Source organism: Terrapene carolina, unplaced genomic scaffold, assembly GCF_002925995.2.
Source record: "Terrapene carolina triunguis isolate 2854851 unplaced genomic scaffold, T_m_triunguis-2.0 Scaffold69, whole genome shotgun sequence".
In the NCBI taxonomy this organism is placed as follows: Eukaryota; Metazoa; Chordata; order Testudines; family Emydidae; genus Terrapene; species Terrapene triunguis.
In genome coordinates, this window is record NW_020664420.1 from 34,253,117 (window position 1) to 34,270,629 (window position 17,513).

Here is a 17,513-nt window from a genome sequence, read left to right on the forward strand (position 1 = left end):
CGGCAGGTCCTTCGCTCCTAGAGGGAGTGAGGGACCTGCCGCCCCTGAATTGCCGCAGGTGCCGCCCCTCTCCCTTGGCCGCCCCAAGCACCTGCTTGTTAAGCTGGTGCCTGGAGCCAGCCCTGCCCTCATTCTTCTCTTCTGCAGACTAAATAATCCCAGTTCCCTCAGCCTCTCCGCTGGACTCTTTCCAGTTTTTCCACATCCTTCTTATAGTGTGGGGTCCAAAACTGGACACAGTACTGCAGATGAGGCCTCACCAATGCCGAATAGAGGGGAATGATCACGTCCCTCGATCTGCTGGCAGTGCTCCTACTTATACAGCCCAAAATGCTGTTAGCCTTCTTGGCAACAAGGGTAGGAGCCTTGCCTTATAACAGGCTTATTCAAAGTGATACAAGCTACAAAAGTGAGATCTGGGAAGAGTGTTGGCATTTTCATAATATAATAAAAATACTGTAATGATAAATAATAATTAATAATAAATAGTGTGTAATAAGCATGTTATAAAAACAAATTTTATATTTCCAAGATCACTGCTTTTATAATTTATACTCAGGTAAAGGAGAAAATCCCTGGAGATATTCATTTTTAGGAGGGGGTTTGTGAGACTTGACAATTTAGTGAAAGGGGTTCACAGGTTGTTAAAGTTTGGGAACCACTGAGCTAAGGCCTCACCAGTGCTGAGTAGAGCAGGACATTACCTCCCATGTGTCACATATGACACTCCTGTTAATACACTCCAGAATTATATTAGCCGTTCTCACAACTGCATCACTCTATTGGCTGACATTCAATTTGTGATCCATTATAACCCCCAGATTCTTTTCTGTAGTACTACTTCCTAGCCAGTTATTCCCCATTTTGGATCTCTGCATGTGCTTTTTCCTTCCTAAATGTTGTATTTTGCTCTTGTCTTTATTGAATTTCATTTTGTGGATTTCAGAACAATTCTCCAATTTATCAAAGTCCTTTTGAATTATATATAAGCCTGCCCTCCAAAATTCTTGCATTCTCTCCCAGCTTGGTGTTACCTGCAGATTTTATAAGTATACTCTCCACTCCATTATCCAAGTAATTAATGAAAACATTGAATAGTACCTGATCTTTTATTCTTACCTTTGCCTTCTATTCTGACCTGAAGAAGAGCTCTGTGTGGCTCGAAAGCTTGTCTCTCTCACCAACAGAAGTGATCCAATAAAAGATATTACCACCATTGCTGTAGCTACACTCCATACAGTAAGATTTTCTGTTTAGTAATGTGCCCGTTCAGTTGCTTAGTTAATTAGTCTTGTGTATGAATAGAATTATGGAGAGAAATTAGAAATTGCAAGACAAGTGATTTTTTTCATCTGTACTTGTTACATATTTGAAAATATTAGAAATGAGAGAGAATAAACTAGAACTGAAATAAAACCTCCAAAATGTGCTTTAAAAACATTTCGATTTTTGGTTGTGCATTCTGCAGATTTATTGGCATCTGTTTTAGGCACACTTTGATACACATTTAAGCTATTATATTTTTGTAGCGGATTAGTGTGCTTTTTTTCAAGTTTTGTAAGCACAGCTGAGCATCAGTTAGCTATTAGTCTGAATGTGGAAACGAAGTATAAGTGTCATGTGATGTCTGCTTAATTTATCTGGAGCAATGTCAAACAGAGCCTAGATATAAGCCAGTTGGCTATCTCACTAGCCAGTGCACCAAAGAGCACTCTTCCAGCCACAGGATTTCTGTCCTTTTCTTAAAGGCTTTGATTTTATTTCTTCAAAATAAACTTAGCAATTCAAAATATCGATTGTGTCCTTTCCCCTGACCTAGAGTCTTCTGCAGGGACCGATCTAGTCCCCTCAGGATTACATTCTGCAGACCATCTGCCTGGGAGTCAAGTCAAGGCAAACCTTTCTGATCCCATCTCCTTCCTAGCCTGCTTGCCCGCAGGATTACACTCTGCAGGCCATCTGTCTGAGAATCCCATATAAACTGTGTTCTTTCCTCTGCCCCGGGACCTCTTGCCTCCCTACCCCCTGCAGCTCCTATCTCAACTAAGCTACTCGCTCACTTTTATGAGAACCATTTGATCTTCAAGCTATCATTTGATCCCTAGCCTTACAGCCTCAGGTGAGAGGTAGCTGATTAGTCTGATTGGGCCCAGCTGATTGGATGCAATTGGGCTCAGCTCCCCTTAAAAAGCCAGCCACTAGAATTTGACTGCAATAATTTCATTGGTAGCAGTCTACAAAAAACATAAGCTTGGGACAAGTCATATCAGTCTGACCTAGTGAGGTACTAGGTGCTAAACACACTCAACTCTTATTAAATTAAATTAAATTGATATAGATTAACTCTCCAACAGGTTTCACTGTCTAGTTCTGATTTGAATGGCTGTCCTTTTTAGCTTCACTGCCAAAAAGCTCTGTTTTGGGAAGAGCTCAACTCTTCCCTGATGAGGTTAAAGAGTGTTGAAGGAGCCCAGCACTTCACAGGAATAGGGCATTATGACAGTGAAGCTAAATAAGATAGTTATTCAGATCTGAATTGCACATTAAAATCTCCTAGAGAATTATCTGTATTTCTTTAATTAGTTCAGATCTTCTCTAAGGAAATTTTTCATGTAATCATCATATAAATTTATTTAAAGGCAGAGATAGACATTAAGGGTGTACTATACTCCACCACATAAAGCCCTATATAGGTGGAGTGCTGAATGGTTGAGGAGGTGGAAAAGCCAACCTCCTCAACCCCCCCCAAAACCAGAATCACGGTACTGCTTTGCTAAACATTTTCCTGATTGGTCCTGCTTTGAGCAGGGGGTTGGACTAGATGACCTCCTGAGGTCCTTTCCAAACCTGATATTCTTCGATTCTATGAATTCTATGATTCTCATGCTTAGACTATGAATGCTATTCCCACCTGTTCATAAACACAGATCTGCACCCTTAGCCCACTCCCAAAGTGGCCTTCTGCTCCATCTCATGCGGCAGCAGTGCATACACCTACCTTTTCCTGACGTGTAGGGTATGTACAGGTAGCCTTTTATAGCCACTCAGTCAGTGGACTCCCTGCTCAGCCATATTTTATTCTATATAGATTCTGTTTTTTCAACCAAAAGAAAACGGTAATCAGCCACTTTGCAATGATTTTATCAACTATTGAAATAGACCAGGATATTACTTCACCCACCTTGTCTCTCTGATATCCTGTGACTAACACAGCTACAACAACATTGGATATTGAAATAGAAGTCTTGTATGATTATAAAGGAGAGATCTTTCATTTCTTGACCCAAATGTCTAATTTTGATTGACCCTACACTTAAATACATTTTGTGTGTGCTTCTAACTTAAATCATTGTTTAAGGCAAATCCAGGATGCTTGAAACCTTTTGTGAGTCCTAACTTTCTCCTCTGAATAGTGGAAATTATAGGAAGTAGGTACTCTCAGTACCTATTTTGTTTAGATAAAATCAGATGGTGAAATTGGTAAGGTGGAAAAAACTGTGGTCTCTTCAATTCACTTTTTTACTTTGGATAATTATATACACTAATTCTGATTTGTATCTAAGGATTGTACTTAATATATATACATATGTGTTAGAAGTGTTTTGAAACTGCTTCACTTCCTGCAAAGCCTATTAAAAAAAATTAACATGTAAAATAAAGAAAACTTTCTGAGTTCTTGCCTCTGTGTTTCCAAGTTTCAGTTTGAGAAGTGAGGCCCTGCCTTTGTGAATACAGTCCAATAATAATACAACAATAATAAAATTCAGGCTGAGCAATACTTGGCATCTGGCAAACAAATTACAAATTTAGAGGTTGGTATAGGAGAATAAATTGTTAATGTTCACACTACTCTCCACATTATCCTCAGTCATACAAATCAGATGTCAAAATAGTATTTCTCTCAGTGTTCTCTTTGGTCTTCACTCATATTTTTTTTCTTTTTTTCAAAAATAATATTGTTTGCTTCATGTGGCTCCCCTGTGACTCTACCTCTGCTGGATAACAATTAGAACACTTGCACTTCCCCCACAACTCTGTTACAATTAGGTTAAATTACTCTTTAGTGAAATTGCCCTATGTGACATTGTAGTAATTAGTACTGACTTAATTTATTACAATCCAAATTTGAAACCTTACAGAACTAGTCTCAATTTCTACTGATCCAGTACTATGCAGCTGTCATTCTATACTCAGTATTCATTAACATAGAGCCAGAGACATAAGAATATGTTTTACTGTAAGGATGAATATTGGCCAGGATACTGGAGTTAGCCTCCATTGCAGTATATACAGAATTCCATTTCACTGGCTGGTGCTAAGCACTTTTGAAAATCAGTTCATTCATGTCTAAATATACAAATCTGTAGGCTGTGCCTTTAAGCAAGGCTGATATCTGCATTTAGATTCTTATCTAATGCTAACATAGCAGTGCAGTATTACAGGTGTGATAGCCTTTGGGTGAGATACTATACTGTTGTGTTTGTCCCACTGGAAGTTACAGCCCATAGCTCTATTCAGAAAGAGTACAATGATAATCTTGGTGTCCAGATCAGCACTTTTCAATAAAACAGGTTCTAGTGTCCAAAACTGTGTATCTTGGCAAATAATGGTTATGGCATATGCCTACATAGCCATCATATTTCTAGCTTCTTATTCATTGTTTTGTAGGCACATTGGAATATTTTAAGAATGAAAAGGGCACAGTTATTTCTACTTGATTCCATTATGTCTTCTATTTTCACTTTTTTCATGAAAAGAAGACATCTGGGAAAACCATTACTTTTTCTACTGCTGTTTCTAGCCTCTGATAAGCACTCTGAAGTGTATAGAAATGGAGCTGGTAAAGCAACAGCCGCTGCTGCTGCTCAGGTTTAAGTTTCTTGTTGATAGACCTGTTACCAAGGAGTTCAGCCTCAGCCTCTGGCACATGTGATCTTTGATGCTTAGAATCATTTTATAACTCAGCACTAGCTAGCTGTAGACAACCTTCCATGTCTTTTGTAAAGAAGTTAATATGGCAGTGCTGTGAATTCATTTTTAATCTTATCTTTCAAGTGTTGTACAGTCCATATTTCAAAAAGTTGGTTCAGTAAAAGATATTACCTCACCCACCTGGTCTTTTAAAAAGATCTTAATTTTCCATAAATTTTGTACTTTACGTAAACTGACAATGCAGGGTTAGGATTTTGAGGCATTAATCTTTTAATGTTATCTCTCCAGTTTTACAGAAATAATTTTGCAAGACTCAGAGGCTGCTACAGAGCAGAATGCTGATTATTTTAGTCTCCTGCTTTTAATAGTATTTTATTTAAAATGTTTTTCTGCATTAAAGAACTTGTGACCATGCTGAAAGAACAAAATGTCTGAAATATTCTGTTTGGGAGTGAAAGAGTGATTGTAATGTGACTTTGTAGGCATATCTTCTTGGAAAGTGGAACTATATATTTGTGATGTTGAGTTGTATTGATGCAGGATCTTAAACCTAAACAGACAGGAAATCTGATTTAGCCAAGTTGTTGAACTAATTTTCTGCTGACTATGGTTCTCATACAGGGTATTAAATATTTAGATTTTTGTGTTTAAAAGTTGAGCTGTAATACATGCAGGCTGCTTAGAGTAACAGTGGGCAAAATAATTCCTGGAATATTCAATTGAAGTAAACAGTTGCTCCAGGTATGAATTTGGCCCATTGTTTAAAATGAAATAAAATTACTTTAGCTTTGTTAGTTGACCTATAAACATTTTTGTAACGAAGCTTCAGGTTTATCTAAAATATTAAAATGGATACGAAAAAAACGAATTTTGGTAAGATTGAATATAGTGTGTGTTTTTTGTTTAAAGTTCAGAACCCCAGATGTTGCAGGAATATTGCACAACTCACTTTTGAGACAGGTGTCATGTTGCTTCCCTTTTTGATTTTATGCATTTTGGATTATTGTCTCATAATACATACCATATTTTCTGCTGCAGGGGGAGATACCATTTCCCAACAGTGCAAGAAGGTTTTTTTCTGTTGCCTTTTTGGGGTGAAATAACATGTAAAATATATATTGTGTGCTATGATTTGCACAGACAACCTTACATACTTAATACAGGTGGACTACATAGGGACATCTATAGTTAAAGTTGTCTAAGTGTTTCCGTTTTAAATAACCATCTCTGTTCGATTCCCATATACCATTCAAGATATTTGGATATAGTTCCTGAAGGCCAGCAGATGAAGTAAAACTGTCTTTTGATCACCTCATCCTTCCCGTACATATAAGAGGTTTTGTATCTCCCAGAGTTCCAAAGTGTTTGTCTCAGTAGGTGGAACCAGCTGAGGAGATAACTTGAACATAGGAGAAAATGGAATAAGTCTAAGGAAGGCAACAGAAACAACAATGTCTCTGTTCTGTCAGTGATTCATACAGCAGGAAGAAGTGGTCTGGTAGTGCTAGATGCAGATGAGGTCAGAAGAATGGGAGATCGTTTCCAGTGATATTCTAGGAGATTTACAGATACTCAGGTTAGCGTGAAGTGGACCGAAGGGCCTTCAAGACTAGCAGGAAGGCAAAGAGATCATTCAGCAGGTTCAAGAAGCCTTGGGCAAGCAGAACAAATGTTCTCATGTCCATGATGGACAGAATCTTGCAGAAGCTCTCCAGGAGGTTTAACTTCGTAGCCATAGATTGGCTAAAGATGCCATGGTACCAAGATCTTAATAGATATGCCTGGTGAAAGACCCATCATTCTGCTTGTCACAAAGGATCTGCTCAGCCAAACACCATTTTCCTAGAAATCCTAATTCACCAGCGCAAGTGATCTAGGTATGAGGGAGTAAAACCTTTAATAAAAAGGGAGGAGGTGCTGCCAGATAAGGTAATGTCTGCTAGAATACTCATCTGAAAACAATGTACTTTGTTGTCCTATATGAGAATAAAGAACACCTGAGTCCCCTTCTGGTACAGGAGAACAAAAATAGTTCCTTCTCAATCTGTAGTTCTGGACATCCTGCCATTCCAGCGAGCTGGTCAGAATTGGAATTGAATACCAGTTCTATAAAGATACAATGTAGCTATTACAGTATTATAGGGTGTGATGGTTCACTTTTCTATGCACATCACCCAGATATGACCAAAAGCGTGAGAAAGCTTTGGAGGGAAAAAATGATACTGTTAATAGGCATTCCAGTTCTCCCTTAAATTTGGTTGCTAATATTCAGTGAAACTTAAGTTTATTCTCCATATTCTCATAGCATCTTCTGTTGAGCCCCTTAAGTCTATTTGCTGCATATCATGGCCTTTAATTTTTTTTGCTATTACTTCTGCTAGAGTCAGGAAACTTTAATGTCCTATTCTGTAATGTAGAAGGACTGCCAGTAGGTAATATGAAGAACTCTTGTCCTCATGATCCTGTCTGAATTTATACCTAAGGCAGTTTCTACATTTCATCTAGCCTTGTCACTTCTGTCTTAATCCACAGAATTCCAGAGGGTATGCTACATTACTTGGATGTCAAGACCCCGTTGAATTTATCTTGGCCAAGCAGCTGAGTTCAGAGACTGAGAGTTTATTTATCTTGCATCAAGGCTTTACTGTAAGAAAGGTCAGGCAATTTCCAAATAGAAAACTTAAAAATGGATTAATGAGCTGACTAGAAAGGAAACTTGGGAAGGGAAGTCCAAGGTGAATCCAATGGCCACTTGATCAGATGGCTGACACAGTAGACCTGATGTATCTTGATTTTAGTGACAGTCCCATGTGACATTCTCATAAACAAACTTGGGAAATGTGGTCTAAATGAAATTACTGTAAAGGTGGGTGCACAACTGGTTGAAAGACCATACTCAGAGTAGTTGGTAATGGTTCACTGTCAAACTGGGAGGGCATATCTAGTGGAGTGCTGCAGGGGTCAGTCCAGGTTCCGATACGATTCAGGGGTCAGTCCTGGTTCCGATACGATTCAATATTTTCATGACTGATTTGGATAATGGAATGTAGAGTATGCTTATAAAATCTGGGAATTACACCAAGCTTTGGGGAGGGAGAGCAATTTTGAAAGCACTTTGGACACAGGATTAGAATTCAAAATGATCTTACCAAATTGGAAAATTGGTCTGAATTCAACAAGATGAAATTCAATAAAGACAATGTAAAGTACTTCACTTAGGAAGGAAAAATGAAGTGCACAACTACAAAATGGGGAGTAACTGACTAGGTGGTAGTACTGCTTGAAAGGATCTGGGGGCCATAGGGGTCACAAATTGAATGAGTCAAGGTTGTGATGCAGTTGTGAAAAAGACTAATATTCTGGTATAATAACGGTATATTAACAGTATGCTCTACTCAGCACTGGTGAGTGCTCAACTGGAATACTCTGTCCAATTCTGGGTGGCACGCTTTAGGGAAGATGTGGACAAATTGGAGAGTCCAGAGGAGAGCAATAAATGATTCAGAAAACCTGACCTATGAGGAAAGGTTAAAAACACTGGGCTTGATTAGTCTGGAGGAAAGAAGACTGAGAGGGGACAGATCTTTAAGTATGCTAAGGTCTGTTATAAAGAGAACTGTAATCAGTTGTTCTTCATGTCCACTGAAAGTAGGACAAGACGTAATGGGTGTAATCTGCAGCAAGAGAGGTTTAGGTTAGATATAAGGAAAAAGTTTCTAACTGTAAGGATAGTAAAACATTGCAATAGGCTTCCAAGGGAGGTTGTGGAATCCCCACCTGAAGGTTTTAAAGAATGGGTTGGACAAACACCTGACAGGGATGGTTTAGGTGTATTTGATCATGCCTCAGCACAGGGGGCTGGACTAAATGATTTCTTGAAGTCCCTTCCAGCCCTACATTTCTGTGATGGGTACTTGTGGGACTAGAGACCAGAGGTATTGTTTTAACATAGCTTTATGTATATGTATAGAATATACAATATGGTCTAACACGGGGTCAGCAACCTTTCAGAAGTGGTGTGCCGAGTCTTCATTTATTCACTCTAATTTAAGGTTTTGCGTGCCAGTAATACATTTTAATGTTTTTAGAAGGTCTCTTTCTGTAAGTCTATAATATATAACTAAACTATTGTTGTCTGTAAAGTAAATAAGGTTTTTAAAATGTTTAAGGCAGGGCTTTGGAGCAGATCCTGGAGCTGGAGCGTGGAGCAGCTCCAGAGCAGTGGAGCTGCAGGTTTTTGCCTGGAGCTGGAGCGGAGCCAGAGCACAGCTCCAAAGCCCTGGGAAGCTTTGTTTAAAATTAAATTAAAATGCAGAGAGCCCCAGACCGGTGGCCAGGACCTGGGCAGTGTGAGTGCCACTGAAAATCAGCTTGTGTGCCGCCTTTGGCACGCGTGCCATAGGTTGCCTACCTCTGGTCTAACATATTCCCTATATCAGAAATTGTGTTTTAAATTGTTTTACTTAATCCTGCCCTTTCCCCTCAAACAACCTTTTGTTTTGACATCTCTGGAGAATTTATATAAATTAAGAATTGTTTGAAATGTACAAAAATCTGTGGGTAGAGGAGAACAATTGTGCTCAAGGAAGAGCAAATAATCAGAAGAGAGATCCAGTTTAAAAAAAAAAAAAAAAAGAAAGAAAAGGTGAGATTACAATTGTGTGACTTTTTGTACAGACTATCTTTGCAGTCTTAAGTGAAAAAATTTCTGGTCTTTAAATGATTTTTAGTAGTTGTACAAAAAGTAACTTCCAATACAATTTCTATTTCTATCACAAAGTTTGGGTTTTGTCAGAAAATAGAAATGTTTTACCTTTTAATGGTCAATCATTCTATCGTGTTTATATTACAGGTTAACTAAACTCCAGATATTGGAACTGAGAGAAAACCAGTTAAAAATGTTGCCAAAGTAAGTACAGATGGAATATTTAAGGTACATGCCTGCTTGGTTTTCAGTTTCAGTAAACTCTTAAAAAGAACAGGAGTACTTGTGGCACCTTAGAGACTAACATCCAATGAAGTAGGCTGTAGCCCACGAAAGCTTATGCTCAAATAAATTTGTTAGTCTCTAAGGTGCCACAAGTACTCCTGTTCTTTTTGCGGATACAGACTAACACGGCTGCTACTCTGAAACCAGTAAACTCTTAATGACTTTTCAAAAGTGCATTGAGCCTTAATTGGCCCAGGATTCACCAAAACTTCATGATCAAACCCAGATGAATCAGCCCTCTTGCAGAAACTCTTCCTCCTCCTCATGTTCAGTCTCTTCCTTGTCCTGGCTTTCCAAATTAGCTCTTGCTCTCTCTTCTTTAACTCAGTAGACTCCTTGATCTTCTGCCTCAGATACTTGAGTTTTTACTGACTAGGTACTTTGTTATTTTTCCCCCAGTCACTGGGACTGCATCCCAAGAATTATGCCTTAATCCACCTCTGTGACTGTTATGATTCCAGTTGAAAGTATTTCAAATTGTAATCCATCAATTTCCCTCTCCAGAAATCTTGACAAATTTTAGTGTACCATTGCCGCACTCTCTGTATGTGCATGCATAAATTTATTTTAGTGGCACTAAGTCTTCTTGACTTTACTGTTGAAATCTTTTGTGGATATTATTCAAATTCTAATATTAAATTCAATGTATGTGGGATTAATAGACACTTATTGTTCAGAGTGAGTGAATGTGATTCACTTGTTTTTGAGCAACGTTGATAATGAATACATTTATTATTGATAAAATACAACACAGTACATACCTATGTTCTGTGGAATTTGTTATGGAAGATGTATTTCAAAACACTTCACTGAATCATTTAACATAGCTAGTGTGAGTATCCCCCAATCATGTTTCCACAGCTGTAAAATGCTTGTTAAAATTTTAATCTTGGGTTGTCTTAATAGTAAAATTCAACTGTATGCTTTATTTTTTAGATTGTGTATCACTTCTAGTCCCTTCCTTCACCTCTTAATTTCAGGCAGTGATTGTGGGTTGCTCTCCTTATTCTAGCATGGGACAAACTAACCCAGGAAGCTGACATTGTTGTTACTTCTGTGGTCTGGCACTGTCCTGAGTAATTTAATTTTCCACCTAATCCACATGGTGATCCTACTTAACTAAGACTGTTTTCATTTGAGATATATGCAAGTAATGGCATACAGTTGAAATCCTTTCTTGGACAGAATTGATTGTGACTTATTTTGCACATTATGTTGAGATACTCTACATCAGGGGTGGCCATAGTTTCTGACCCTCCAAGCCACATATGACAGTCTTCAGAAATTCGAGAGCCAGAGCGCGCCTGCCAGGGCTCGCAGCTTCAGCTGCGCAGGGTGTGACTGCCCCGGGGGTGGGGGTGGGGAAGGTTCATGTGTCGTGTCCCCCGATTTTTGCCAGGGTTTGCTGACTCCACTTTGTCACATGATGCAGCCAGGCCCCCTCCCTGCACAGCAGCTGTTAAAGCTGAGGCTGTGGGGAGAGGCAGCAGCAAACAGCTGGGAGCAGCAGGGAGAGATGCTGCCTCTCCCCACAGAGCTAACACCTGGAAGCTGCAGGGAGGGGCTGATGAGGGTAAAAGGGGAGGTGTGCCTGGGGTTGTGTGACTAAAGCTGTTGAGGACGACGACTGAACCTTTAAATTGTGCCCCCACACACATACACTCTCATCGGGCACCAGTTGTCTCTGGCAGTAGCCTCTAGTCCCACCATCCTGCTGCAGGGCAGAAGGCCTGAGGCTATTCACCCCCTCCCCCGCAGTCTAGTAGGCAGAGAATTGGGCAGGGAGGGGTTTTGCGAGCTGCACTTTAACTGTAAATGAGCCACATGTGGCTCGCAAGCCATGGGTTGACCATCCCTGCCCTGTATGGTGAAGGGTTCACCTGTCAGCGTGTGACAATGACCCAAAAAAGGTGATATTGAAAACATTATTCAGAAAGAGAACTTAGAATGCTGGGATATTCGTTCATTTGATGTAAAGAATTTTCTTTACCTTTAGCTTCATGATTTTTTATTCGTGGTATATGTAAACTGACATCCCTCAAAGTGAGGGATATTTGGCATATAGTTACAGTTGAAATGCAAATATATTGGTAATTCCCAGACGAAAACCTACATGCAGATAGAGTTAAGTTTAAGAGAAGATATCAGTAACTTAAGCATAGTTCTCTTATGGATAAAAATTTTGACAGGAATGTTGTAATGCTTCATGGGTGAAATCCTGGCTCCTCTGATGTCAATGGGCATTTTGCTAGTGACTTCAGTGGGGCCAGGATTTCATCCTGTATGCACAAAAATAAATTCAGCTTTAACTGTGCAGTCTTGACTAGCGCCACCATAATCTTCCTAGCAACACAGCTGCTGCCATAACTCTTCCATGTCTTCCAGGATTAATTCAGCAAGGTACTCAAAGCTATTGGTTTTATTTGTGTGTTTAAAGATATCATGCAAAAGTACCTTGCTGATTTGGGGCCCTAGAGAGGAGCATTATCTATATATGATATGGCTAAGGAAGAAACCCAGCATAGCTGCTGAGACTCTCTGCACCCTGCATCTACTTGGCAGGTGATGTAATTAGCAGATTAATGCCTGGCCCACCTTCAATTATGAAGTGAAGGCAGGGACTGTAACAAACATCTAAATTAAAATACTTTTAAAAGTCCAGGTATATGTTTATAAATAAAGGTGCTTTATAACTGTGAAGAATGAGTTTGGATGAAAAAAATCAATATAGAACTAAATAATAACACAGGAAAAAAGAAATTGGAACGTAGATGCAAAGGGGAAAATGCTTTATTGGCGCTAATTAGGTATACCAGCCTGAATTAATATTTTGCTACAGAGCCTAAACAATTTTCTTTCTTGTTTTCATGTTTATATTTCTGTATTTTTTCCTTTAGTTTCTTCACACTTATTAATACTTGTTGATTTTTATTTTTAATCATAGATGTCATTGGACAAACTTATAGTAACATAGAGCTAGCACGCCTACTGAATTAGGTTTGAGTAAAATATTTAACGCTGAAGCAAAAAGCACTTGTTAAAGCTGTTAATCAAAGTGGGTAATTAATGCCAAGGGACTAAATTAACCTTAGTTTGTGCCAAATACATTATTTAGCTTTAAGCTGATCCAATATTTAGAGATTGAAGGATAGGAACTATTGTAATGCATATTAAAAATAGATCTTCTATTTGAAAGGAAAGCAAGAGTACTGAACGTTGTATAGACAGTTTATTTGATAGGTAAAAGTAAAGACAAATAATTTTTTATATTTGCAGAAACTGAGAAGCTTCTCAGTTTGGAAACGTTTTCATTGGCTTTTTAAATGTAGTTCTGATTGTAAACAATGCAGTGACCAATTCCTAAAACAAACAAAAAAATGCAAATGATTTTTAGGAAGAGTTACTTTTGCACTATGTAGGGCCAATTCCTGCAAACATATGCACGTAACTAAAGCTATGTGTTATTCCCACTGAAGTAAATGATATTGCTAGCATCAATAAAGTTATCCATGGCCATAAGTATTTGCAGTATTGGGGTCTAAAGCTTAATTAAAACTGTGTCTGTTAAATTCTTTATTTTTAACTAAATTGAGATTTTGATTGTTTTGTATAATATGAAACATTATTGTACTCCCTAATGCTATCTTAACTCTATTTAAGATTTTAAGTCACTTTAGTGCTTAATGTGACTCGCCTAAATCTTGCTTGCTTTTTAAGTTAAAGGAATAGCTGCTTTATGCACAATGGCACAATGTTTGGAAATGGAACAAGAAATCAGTCAAAGCAAACATTTATTAGAAATATAAAATAACTTAAGGAATTGTTTATAGTCCTTCAGCTATTGCATTATATATAAGTAAATGTTTGTTTGTTTATTTTTTTTAATTCAACTTACTTAAATTCTTAAATATAGAAATAGGCACTGAATACATGAATACATTTCATGGAGTGAATTAAAAATGTGCCTTGTTTACTGCTAGAGTTATATTATTATAATGCTGTCAGCCTTTGAGTGGGGGGGTCAAAAACTTTCAGTTGTCAGCCATGTTCTTTTTGGCCATAGCTAATCCATTATGCAATGCTCATATTGGTGAGGGAAGGCAGATAGAAAACCAGCATTCTGGCCATAGATCGGGGTTCTCAAACTGGGGGTTGGGACCTCTCAGGGGCTTGTGAGGTTATTATGTGGGGGGTCGTGAGCTGTCAGCCTCCACCCCAACCCCGCTTTGCCTCCAGCATTTATAATGGTGTTAAACATATAAAAAATATTTTTAATTTATAAGGGGTGGGGGGTTCACACTCAGAGGCTTGCTATGTGAAAGGGGTCACCAGTACAAAAGTTTGAGAATCACTGCCATAGGTGGTACATCTACACAGCAATAAAACACTCACAGCTGACCTGGGTCAGCTGACTTGAGCTTGCAGAGCTCGGGCTGTAGGGCTGTAAAATTGCTGTGTAGACATTCCAGCTCAGGGCTGATGATCTTGGGCTCCAGCCCGAGCCCAAACATCTATACAGAAATTTTTAGCCCTGAGCCAGAGTCCAGATGACCTGGGCCAACCATAGTTCTGCCAGCGCTGATGTAACAAGAGAGAACTCTGAAGTGATTACAATGAGTTGGGGGAGATGGAAGGAAGTGTAAGTGGAGAGTAGGTTTACAGAATGACTTGGAATGATTGAGATGACCATATTGGTCATAATGTAATTTACAAAAATTAAACTAGCTGACACTAGATGACTTAAAGCTCTGCCTTCTTTTGTGTGATTTAGTCAGCAGGATCATTAATGTGTAGTTATTCAATTGAACAATGTATGAAAATCTGACCCTGGCTAAGTATCAGTCTTTTTACAAAACTGCATCACTATTTAATGCTGATTTAAAAACATGTATTAGTATGAATACAGGAAGATTGGATGTAACTGGTATTTTTTAAAATCTAATTCCTTATTAATTCCTTCCATGTGCAGAACCATGAACAGACTGACTCAGCTGGAGAGATTGGACTTAGGAAGTAATGAATTCACAGAAGTGGTGAGTTTTAGCTAAGTAGCAGAGCTTAGAATCTTTTTCTAAATCTTTATCCTTAAATCTATTTTTAATCAACATCAAAATGTAAAAATCAGCTTATGAGCTATGTTACTGAACAAATGTTGCATACACTTCTTACTGCTTTATGGAATCTATTTTTAAAATTCTGACTGACTATTTATTTTCCCTTTTCCTTTTTAAAAAACCCTAATGATGTGATAGGACTGTGACATTTGGTAGAAGGTGTATTTTAATATGCATTTTAATATGCAGGCATAGGGATTCTTTTATTTGGTAATCAAATAATTAAATGGTCCAAGTCTTCATTTGCTTTAGTATGGCAGGCAAACATAAAATGTAAAGAGGAGCCTTTTAGTGATAGATAGTGAATGTAAACTATTTGGGCTCAAGATAAATTATTATTTACTTGCTGTTTTGGGTAGTGCCCACAAGAGTATTGGCTTGGGGTTCACAGACCTTGTCATAGGGAAGACTGCCTCCTCTCCCATTTATGATGCTGCAGACAAGCACTTCCTCTCCCATTTACAATAGCATAATGTCTCTGTAGCAACTACAGCAACTGCTGATACAGAAAAGTAATATTAGGAAAGTATTCAATGTATTCTTAGCTGACTTATAATGGAATTTAGCAACTGGAAACATGATGAAGAGCCAACACTGTGTGATCAGCCGACTCTCTGTAACCCTAGTAAGTGCTGTGTGGGACACAGTTTGAGGAGTGCTGTTGTACCATGCACTTCCCTATGCACTACTAGCCCGTGTACTAAGAAAATGTACTGAGGATCAGATTACTTGGTTTCTGTTCCTAGCTCTGGCACTGGGCTGCTTTGTGACTTTGGATGAGTCACTTCATCCCTCTATGCCTCTGTTTTCCCTCCTACTTAGAAAGTTTAAAGAGTTTGCATTGTTCTATGAAGATCTTTTGGCAATGAATGTTTAATTTCTTCAGGAATCCACTTTAAATCTTCACTCATGAACTAATTAGGACTTGCTTGGGAATTCTCAGAAAATTAATTCTGTACTTGTAGTAAGAACCGTAATTTTAGGAAGAGGTTGCTGTATTCTTCATACATATTAAGTGATTGAATCCACGTTTTAAGTGCAAAACTCAACTCAGTCTTAACTATTGGGCTACAGCCAATACCTCCATCATATACTCTCTCTGTTTTTTCAGGAACAAAGTATAAATATTTTCAGTGAAGCATACATAATATGTGTGTTTTGTCAAGTGGTACTGCCTCTTTCCTGGGGCTTGAGAAAACATTTGTATTTAAATGGGAAAACAAATTGTAGATTTCTTTGTTTTCTATATGTCCTCCTTTGAGGCCTATGACAAATTAAGGAGGAAAGTTATAATAGGAACTTATTGTTAAAATATTCTCTTCACTGATATAATAGTTCATTTATCCCATATACACCTTTTGATTTGCTGCTACACTATTACAGGTTTTAAGCTACAGGTTTGAAGTTTGCCTGGTCTAGGATCTAATAGACTTTAACTGGCTGTTGAATAAATAGCCATGCTGAGGTGTAAAATTAATAGAATGTTTTTTAGGTCTCTCAGTATGAAAGGCAATAGGTACATGTAAGTTTTATTTAATGTGTGTTCCAAAAGGAAAACAAACTATAAGTTTTTTGTAAAGATTGTTTTAAAAATTTTGGTCAAATTCTTACACTTGTCAGAGACTTACATTTTGTAAAGTTAGTTATCTGCGTTGTGTTCTGTGGCTCCATACAAAGCAAGTATAAATTAAAACTGGGATTAAAAAATCTCATTTAATAAGACTATTCAAATGGCTGAATTGACTGTTTCACTGCTGCATTTAAACTGTTCTTTTGTATCTGATTTTTAAAATTCTTTTAACAGCCGGAAGTACTTGAACAACTGAGTGGGTTAAAGGAATTTTGGATGGATGGTAATAGACTAACTCTTATCCCCGGGGTATGTCTTTTTGATGTTTTAAACGCATTGTATTTTAACTGTGTAGTAGTACCTGTCTTGTCAATTAACTTGTTAAATTAAGAATATTTAACAGTACCACATAGCCAGGAGATTAAGCCAATTGAAGCCAGTGCAAATGCTCCCATTGATTGTAATAGGTTTAGGGTGAGGCTCTATATTCTGGATCTCAGTTAGTTATGTACGGTCCATACTGACATTTTATTCCTGTTCTAATGAGCCTTAAAATAAATAGTATATTCTAGTATATTGATAGGCAGCAGGTTTAAAACAAACAAAAGGTTGACTGTGAGTTTTGTGAATTCTTTGCCAGAAGATGTTGTGAAGGCCAAGACTATAACAGGGTTCAAAAAAGAACTACCTATGTACTCGTTCATTAGCCAGTTCGTTTATAAGCCAACCCCCCAAGATGGATAAGTAAAAATAGCAAAAGCTGTGTGACCCTTTCATAAGCCGATCCTATATTTCAGGGTTTGGAAAACTTTGGCTCCCAGCCCTTCAGGGTAAGCCGCTGGCAGGTCAGAACGTTTTGTTTACCTGGAGCGTCTGCAGGCACGGAGCCCCTCAGCACCCAGTGGCC

General features: G+C 38.2%; 1 protein-coding gene across 4 annotated transcripts in view; it reads left to right on the forward strand.

The window, feature by feature from the left end:
* The window catches only part of ERBIN (erbb2 interacting protein), a 136,663-nt gene that overhangs the window by 54,944 nt on the left and 64,206 nt on the right, over positions 1 to 17,513 (forward strand). For 3 of the 4 annotated variants that reach the window (XR_003899779.1, XM_029910890.1, XM_029910889.1), the window contains exons 5-7: positions 9,785 to 9,841; positions 14,892 to 14,955; positions 16,841 to 16,915. Coding sequence is in view for 3 of the 4 variants with exons in the window: in XM_029910890.1 (XP_029766750.1) it covers positions 9,785 to 9,841; positions 14,892 to 14,955; positions 16,841 to 16,915 (196 nt within the window). In the remaining variant the exon portion in view is untranslated. Of the gene's footprint in view, positions 1 to 7,516; positions 7,579 to 9,784; positions 9,842 to 14,891; positions 14,956 to 16,840; positions 16,916 to 17,513 lie in introns of those variants that run through there. The other variant, XM_026649121.1, reaches the window with a different exon arrangement.